The sequence below is a fragment of the Rhagoletis pomonella genome, unplaced genomic scaffold (genome assembly GCF_013731165.1).
Source record: "Rhagoletis pomonella isolate Grant_MI unplaced genomic scaffold, Rhpom_1.0 Rhpom_scaffold_00069, whole genome shotgun sequence".
In the NCBI taxonomy this organism is placed as follows: Eukaryota; Metazoa; Arthropoda; class Insecta; order Diptera; family Tephritidae; genus Rhagoletis; species Rhagoletis pomonella.
Genome location: NW_023458623.1, coordinates 58,771 through 68,067, shown reverse-complemented (window position 1 = coordinate 68,067; position 9,297 = coordinate 58,771). Strand labels below are relative to the sequence as shown.

Genomic DNA, 9,297 nt, shown 5'->3' with positions numbered 1-9,297 from the left:
TTTTAATTTCTTTCTAAGGGCAACAAAAAACGCTTTGTGCCCCAACAGATGGTTTATGACCTGGATTGAAAAATAGGCTACTTCCTTAACTGGTTTTCCGATCAGAACGAAATTTAGTACACTTACTAATTTTTAATCGTTAACTCTTAATTTGATTGAGTAGGTTTGGTGATTAATTAAGTTATGCTGGAATTTCCCTTTGCACACAAAGCAAGTTAATCCGGTATGGCTAAGTCGGGCTTCCTCATCAATCTAAGCAATTTGGTGTGCATTTTCATTAAGATATATACCAACAAACGTTTTACAAACTAGGTTTGTAAAAGTTCCCAGTTTATGTATTACTAATAACAATAATTATATTTTTTTATATTATGTGCTTTTTATACGCGTAAAACACAAAATAATTACTATAACTGGTGTTTGGTTTCAAACTCGGACAAACTAGACAAATTAATCAGATTTTATTTTTAATTGGATTAACGATTAATGTTTTAAATTAATTAAACGTAACCGCAGCCAGCGATTAACGATTAAAAAAATTTTATCCTTAATCGTACAGTTGATTACGACTAATTAATTTTAATCGTCAAACGCGATTAACATTTTACTCCTTAATTTTTAATCGTTAATCAGATTAACAGTTTGCCAACACTGTGTGAAGTCATGTTCATATTGACGGAGAAAAATGGACGTTTTTGGAAAAGAGGCGTAGCACCTCCCATACCGACTGAAAGTTTCATATTGCACATCTCTTCAAATGTTTGGGGTAAAGCACTCAAGCTTGGTATGGAAATACATATGTATGTATGTATGTAAAACTAAAACCATACTCATGGAGAAAAATGAGAGATATTGGAAAAAGTGGTGTGGCAACTCCCATGCAAATTGATTTTTCTATGCTGCATATCTCTGGAGGTGTTTATTGCAGAGGACTGGAACTTGGCACCATGTCCATACTCATGGAGAAAAATTTGCGTTATTCGAAAAGGGGACATGGTTCCTCCCGTACAAATTTACTGTTTTATACTGCTTATCTCTAAAGGTGTTCAAGGTAGAGTAATGGGACTTGGTACTGGGCTATGTAAATAATAATAATAATAGTTTGGCGCTTACACATATGTTAGTGTTTGGCCGAGCTTCTCCTCCGATTTGTGGCGTGCGCCTTGATGTTGTCACACAAAGCGGGGGGACCTACAGTTTTACGCCGACTCCGAACGGCGATTGTATTTTTATGAGAAGCTGTTTTTCATGGCAGAAATACACTCGGAGGTTTGCCATTGCCTGCCGAGGAACGACCGCTGTTAAGAAAAAACCTTTTTCCAAATTTTTTGCGATGTTGCTTTGACCAGGGCTTGAACCCAGGCGTTGCGGAGTGGAAGCGCGCACTGCTTACCACTACACCACAGCGGCCGGGGTATGTAAAATCAATTCTAAATTCATGGAAGAAGATTAGGGTTATAAGAAAAAGGGGCGTGGCACTTCCAGTACAAATTTACTTTTCATGCCACATATCCCTGCAAGTGTTTGTGGAAGAATACTGGAACTTGGTATGGAGTTGTGTATGCAAAATGTATCAATTGCTCATGGAAAAAATGTGAGTTACTAAAAAAGGAGGCATGTCGCCTCCCATACATACTAAAAACTTCTTAAAACATATCTCTGGAAGGATAGAAAATCTCTCGAAGTATTTTAAATTTGTTATGGAGATTTATTTTATAAGTGCCGTACTGACAGAATAAATTTCATTAAATGGAAAAGGGAGAGCCGGGTTCGGCCTTATAATCCAAAGCTCTCTTGAGGCATTTGCTACAGTAATGAAAAGTGGTATTTTATCAAGGCCAGGTTACTAAATTTGAGTTGGGAATATTATAACCCGCCGTGGCACCTCCAAGAAGGTTACACGTTCACGCGTCGTATACCTGGAATCATTTTAAGGTAAACTTAGAGGGATTGATATCTTTGGTATGCCTAGCGCGCAGACGAAATTTTATAATTTCATAGTTTTCAACGGCCTAAATACCATAACTCGCTTAAAAAATAACGAGCTATAACGAAATGGGCACTGAAATAAAATCTAACATCATTAAATTATTTTTCATATTTGTATAAAAGCGCGGGGTGAAACCCCCGGGTATAAGCTAGTAATATTATAAATGTGAAAGTTTGTATGTTTGGATGTTTGGGATATCATCACGCGGAAACGACTCAGCGGATTTGCATGAAATTTTGCACGCGGATAGCCCATGACCTAGATTGGAAAATAGGCTACGTTTCTTAAGAGTTGCCGCCTGTTAAAAAAGTTAAATTAAATTAATACGCGGAAACGACTGAACGGATTTGCATGAAATTTTGCAAGCAGACAGCTTATGACCTACAGTGGAAAACAGGCTAATTTTTTGGAAGAGTTTCCACCTGTTATGAGGTGGGTTGTGTCCAAGGCTGAGGTACCCTCAGCCGACCCATGGTACAATGGAGGTCCCACTAACCCCCACCAAATAAAACACAATAGTTAGTGTAATACGGAGAACACACTCACGCACACGAGGCGGGATATGGCCAGAGCGTCGGCAACCTTTCGTCCAAGAAGTGAGAGGGAGCAAGAGGAACAGCGGCTATTGGTCGGTAATGGTGAGGGCGGCAGCACTCGGTGACGGCGGTGAGCGCAACGGCAATGAGAACGACGGTGATACCCGGTGACGGCGGTGATGCCTGTGAATGTAGCGGCAATGAGAACGACGGTGATACTCGGTGACGACGGTGATACTCAGTAACGACGGTGATGCCGGTGAGCGTAGCGGAAATGAGAACGACGGCGATACTCGGTGACGACGGTGGTGCCGGTGAGCGTAGCGGCAATGAGAGCGACGGTGATACTCTACGGCGACGGTGATACCGGTCCTGGCCTGCGACGAGCGGCAGCATCGGCCCCCAATAGCGATGACGGGTAACTAGCTAGGTAATGATGGGGCGGTCCGAATACCGGAGCGGCGACAGCGGCCCTAACTCGTGGTGACGGGGGAAGCAGCGCTCCTGTTTCGCGGCGACTACTGCAATCGGCTGACGGGAGGGGCGTGATGATGGCTTCGGCCCAGGGCGGCAACGTCGGTGGCGGCCCTAATAACGAAGGCAGCGGCAGCGGCCCTAGCTTGTGGGGATGGAGGGACCAGCGCTCCTGGATTCCGGCGATTTATCGGAGGCAGCTGGCTGGGAGCGTAGTGATGGGTTGGCCTAGGGGCGGTAGTGGCCTAACTGGTGATGACTGACGGTGATAGTAGCGGCGGCCTCCCGTGACGGTGACTCGTAGCGGCCTGTAATGAGGAGACTACGGAGACTGATTAATGGGCCCTAAGCGCACACCTGTGCCGCCCCTCGTAGTTGCACACTAACGATGTAAGTGCGGAACGGTTGGCGGCACGCGTGAGTGCGATCTTCCACGACGGCCTTGGGACCTGCACGAGGGGAGTACAGCGTTGCAAATAGCAACGACAACGTCTACAAAGTGTGACGATGCATCTACACTCTGTGACGACCCCTCCTACAGTCCCCTCGGCCATGTGGCTTTCTGCGTAAGCGATAGGATTGCGCTCATCTGCCAAAAGGCGACGTACGCGCTCCCTTACCTACGGAGGCTGATAGCGGATGAGCACTTGTAGAGAACCTTATACCCGTCGTCGCGCAAGTCGGTTGCGAAGTAAGACGAGCTGAAAAAGTTTTAAAAGTTTTTGCGCAAGTGCCCAACGTACTTCCCACATATGTTTGGGAACATGCCTGCTTGTGCTTTACTTTTGCGTATTCTATTTTTAGCGCATGCTGGTGTGTGTGTATGTGCGCTGTGAATATTCTACCCATATGTATGTACATCGTATGTATATGCCTGGTGTATGTGGGTAAGCATATCGTATGTTCATACATATTTACAACGTAGGATAGATTTGTGGTAGATTGTGGCTGCAAATATTGTAGCGTAGTGAATGCTACGTTACACTGTTAAAAAAGTTTAATTGAATTAATACGCGGAAGCGACTGAACAGATTTGCATGAAATTTCGCACAGAGATAGTGTAAGAAATCTGTTAATACCCTTGTACAATAGAGGTCAGGTATTTCGTTAAAGTTATCCGGGCCACACTGGTTTTTTTACGTTACCTCGTGTCTTATTCGCTGAACTTCCGGCAGTGCCCTCTTAATCTTTTTCTATGAGGTTAGAGTTTTCGCTAGTTGGATATTGTAATCTCTTAATAATCGGAGCTGCCTTATTAAGCAATTTTACACTGGCGATGAGGACATGGACACGAGTGCGCTGGAAGCCGTTCTAAGGCAATTTCAAGAAACTAACAAAGATTTTCTAAAGAAAGTCCTCGAACAAAATGTTGCAACTATACATCAAATCTTCAATAATGAGACTCACACAAAAGGCATACCGAACTTCAGGAAGTTTGATAAAAGTATAGAAAAGTGGTCGATTTATGTTCAAAACTTAAGGCGCGCATGTTTCCTTTCATGGATTGGCACCGACGCTTATGAGTTGTTGCAAAAGCTTTGCGATAACGACATCGCCCAGAAATCTTTCAACGATTTAAAGGCAAAGTTCGAACACCACTTTACGGAAAAGCAGCATGTACTGGCAGCTCGATTTAAATTTTACTCTATGCGGATGAAACCGAATCAAAAATACGCGGACTGGGTTGCAGAACTTCGAGGGGCAGCTAAAGAGTGCATCTTCGAGTGCACAAGAGAAAATTGCCATGAAACATTCATTGATAATAGCATCCGAGACATGATCATCATGCACACCCCGCACAATAAAGTTCGGAGCGCCGCACTACAAAAGCCGAATCCAACCCTGGATGAAGTCTTACAAATTGCAACTGTGTACGAAGCAACTGTTAAAACTTGCGTGGAAATAAAAGGAGAGGAAAATAACTTAGCCGCCAACGCAGGCCGCTGGACAAAAAGTTCGTTTCGAGATAGTCAACACCAAAAAGAGCGCATTAAGTTTGGAATTAAATCAGCCATAGCCAAATCCTGTCCGGCCTGCGGCACCGCTCACCCTAGGACACAGTGTTATCATTATCAAAACAAAACCAAGTGTCGCTTATGTCAAAAGAGTGGCCACATAGCAGCCGTATGCCGAGCGGCCGCGGCGCCAGCGAAAAAGTGCACAAAACAAACGCGAGGAAAATGTCAACACCATTGACAAATTCACATTTGAGAATATTGGATCTTATTTCCATAGAAAACAAGTGTGATGTTAAATTATCTACTGAATATAATAGCAAGTCTGACAAAATTTTAATAGATATTGTGCTAAATGAGAAAAAAGTGCAGTTTCAAGTTGATACGGGCGCATCATGTTCGCTAATTGGACTGCAGACATATTCACTATTGGGAAAACCAAAGTGCGAAGCTACCAACAAAGTATTGAGAGCTTACGGGGGAGGTTTGATTGACGTGAAGGGTGCTATTAAAGTAAACGTTGAGTGGAAGGGCATCGTCAAACAAATGACATTGCTCGTCGTGGATTCACATGAGGCCTCCAACATTCTCGGTATGGATTGGTTTGGAGCATTGCATTTCAAATTATATAATAATGATCAAAATGAAGACGAAGTCATCTCTGATATTCAGGGTCAGGCATCGTCGAACGCATTGACCACTTCTCTAAAAGAAAGCACCCAGCAGTTTGCTGATATATTTTCGCCAACTTTGGGCTCGTGCACAACGTTCAAAGCTAATATTAGGTTGAAACCTAACGCTTCACCGAAATTTTTCAGACCTTATAACTTGCCATTTGCCTTACATGCTGATGTACGTGCAGAAATTGATCGACTTGTAAGTACAAACATTCTTAAACCAATAGGTACATGTGAATGGGCGGCACCTATAGTGGTTGTGAAAAAGCCAGACGGCAAGCTAAGAATCTGTGCGGATTTTAAAGTGGGTGTTAATTCTCAAATCGAAGTCGACCGGTACCCCATTCCTCGCATTGAAGAGCTTTTTCATAACCTACAAGGTGGTCAGTATTTTACGAAAATCGACTTAAGTGAGGCATATTTGCAAATAGAGTCGACCGAAATGTCAAAACGGTTTATGGTCATAACAACACCATTTGGTTTGTTCCAATTTCAAAGAATGCCTTTTGGCATTTCAAGCGCTCCGGGCTTATTTCAAAAATTTATGGAAGAGGTAATCGCGGATATTCCTCACTGCGCAGTGTATCTGGACGATATTATTGTGACGGGTAAAAACGATATCGAGCATATTCACAACGTTAATAAAGTTTTCCAACGGCTACGCCACCACGGATTACAGTGTAAACTAGAAAAGTGAGGTTTCGCACAAAAGCAAATAGAATACGTTGGTCATATAATAGACGAAAATGGTATCAAACCATGCGATCAAACGCATGCCTAGACCGAAAAACTTGCAAGAAATCGAAGCTTTTATCGGTAAAGTAAATTATTATAATAAGTTCATACATAATTTTTCAACACTCGCAGCCCCATTAAATAGATTGAGAAGAAAGAATGCAGTATTTCAATGGGGGCAAGAACAAGAAAATGCTTTCCAATCCTTGAAGAATTCGATCATTAAAGCAACCCGACTTTACATTATAACGACAAACTACCTATTTTACTCGCAGTCGACGCATCCAGATTGGGTATTGGGGCGGTGTTATCCCATCGTTTCGCTAATGGTTCGGAAAAACCAATCGCGTACGCATCAAAGACACTTAACAGCAGTCAAACAAACTATTCGCAGGTAGAAAAAGAGGCATTGGCTATAATATACGGCGTGACCAAATTTCACCAGTATCTCTACGGAAGACAGTTCGAGCTGGTCACAGATCATCAAGCGCTTAGCACGTTATTTCACCCGTCTAAAAGGCTACCGGTGATGGCATTACACCGTGTACAACGTTGGGCTATTACACTTCAGGCATACACGTATACAATCCGCTACAAAAAGTCATCCCAAAACGCGAATGCTGATGCACTCTCACGATTGCCATTGGGTGAAGATCCTGCTTTTGACGAGGTGGAGAACAGCTTGTTTACGATTGATGTAAACGATCAAGCCGTGGTAAGCGAATTTCCAATAAATGAACAACTTATTAAACAAAAAACCGAAGCTGATGAAACCCTGAAGTTGGTGCGCAAATATGTGCTTGAGGGCTGGCCTCAACGTTCGCTTGAGAAAAATCTCGAGCCGTATTTTAATCGGAACATTTGTTTATGAATACAGAATGGGGTGTTATTGCTACATACCGACTACACCAGGGTAATAATACCTAAAAAACTTCAAAGCAGGGTATTGACGATGCTCCATGACACTGGGTCAAAAGCCGCATGAAACAAATGGCTAGACGGTACGTCTGGTTTCCCGGTATCGAACAAGAAATTGATAAAATGTACGACAACTGCTCCATCTGTCAAGCGACTGCTGCACTTCCAAAGAGCGATTTTTCCATTTTATAATATGTCGTTGAGTTATCTGCAGCAACTACATCAACGACAATAGCAGCACTCCAGCGAATCATATCTGTCGAAGGACTTCCGTGCACCATTGTAACAGATAATGGAACGCAATTTACCTCCCAAGACTTTCTCCAGTTTTGCAAACGAAATTCCATTCAACACCTAACAACTGCGCCATTTCATCCTGCCTCCAACGGGTTAGCAGAAAGGTTCGTGCGGAGCTTTAAAGAAGCTTTTACAAAAATTATATAGACAGAGCACCAGACCGAGTGTGCTTTGCACAAATATCTTGCCACGTACCGAACCACACCTAACCCCGTATCCGGTCAATCACCGGCAGAGCTACTTCATGGGCGTCAACCTCGAACTATCCTCGCAGCAATGTTCCCAAAGCCTGTTCAACAACCAAAATCTGAAAGTAAATTTTTAATCGGTGCTAAAATTTGGGCACGAAACTATGCGGGGCCAGCACGTTGGGTTGAAGGCCAAATACAGCAAATGTTGGGCAAGAAGATGTATCGGGTACAGACCGATAGAGGATTATGGACGCGTCACCAAATTCAGTTGCGACTTCAAAAATCCTCATCCGCTGATTCTCCCAGCCAACGATTAGATCCGGACGACATTGAAATTGAATTACAGTCGGATAACCCCACAACACCAAAGCAGCCAATTGATTCCAGCATCGGCAGTGATGGTAAACGATTACCTGAGTTCCCCCAATCGTCAACCAGTGCCGAGACGGTAGCCCTTAGGCGTTCAAAGCGCGTTCGGAAGAGGACTGAGAGATTTGATCCGAGCGCCAACACGCCGACCTAAAATTTGAATTTTTATGTTTGTATAACTAACTATGTATATATTTGCAGTTTGATATATTTGTCATTATTTAAGTCCGGGGGAATGTAAGAAATCTGGTAATACCCTTGTACAATAGAGGTTAGGTATCTCGTTAAAGTTATCCGGGCCACACTGGTTTTTTACATTACCTCGTGTCTTATTCGCTGAAGTTCCGGCAATGCCCTCTCAATCTTTGTCTATGAGGTTAGAGTTTTCCCTAGTTGGATATTGTAATACTTTAATCAATAAAATTACCGTGAATCTCTTAATAATCGGACCCGCCCCATTAAGCAATTTTACAGATAGCTTATGACCTACGTTGGAAAATAGGCTACTATCTTAAGAGTTGCCACCTATTAGAAAAGTTTAATTAAATTAATATGCGGAAATTACTGAACTGATTTGCGTGAAAGTTTGCACACAGATAGCTTATGATCTAGGTCGGCAAATAGGATACTTTATAATTTATGCTGGAAGTTTCCTGTGCACACAAAGCAAGTTAATCCGGTATGGCTAAGTCGGGTTTCCTCATCAATCTGAGCAATTTGGTGTGCATTTTCATTAAGATCAGGTTTGTAAAAGTTCGCACTTTATGTATTACTAATAACAATAATTATACTTGTTTTATATTATGTGCTTTTTATAAGCGTAAAACACGAAATAATTACTATAACTGGTGTTTGGTTTCAAATTCGGACAAACTAGACAACTTAATCAGATTTTCTTTTTAGTTGGATTAACGATTAATGATTAAAATTAATTAATCGTTATCATAGCCAGCGATTAACGATTAAAAAATTTAATCATTAATAACACAGTTGATTACGACTAATTAATTTTAATCGTCAAACGCGATTAACATTTTATTCGTTAATTTTTAATCGTTAATCAGATTAACATTTTTCCAACACGGTGTGAAATCATATTCATACTCACGGAGAAAAATTAACGTTTTTGGAAAAAAGGCGTAGCACCCTCCCATA

The 9,297-nt window shown here is 42.1% G+C and overlaps 1 protein-coding gene across 1 annotated transcript; it reads left to right on the top strand.

The window, feature by feature from the left end:
- Nucleotides 1-5,180: 5,180 nt before the first annotated feature.
- Nucleotides 5,181-6,329, top strand: LOC118749860 (uncharacterized protein K02A2.6-like). Its single transcript, XM_036484640.1, has one exon. It carries the CDS (start codon nucleotides 5,181-5,183, stop codon nucleotides 6,327-6,329), a length of 1,149 nt encoding a protein of 382 aa, XP_036340533.1.
- Nucleotides 6,330-9,297: the final 2,968 nt, after the last annotated feature.

What these genes read in the sequence shown, in the direction of transcription:
- LOC118749860 (XM_036484640.1), top strand. Translation starts at nt 5,181, where the DNA reads ATGTCAACACCATTGACAAATTCACATTTGAGAATATTGGATCTTATT.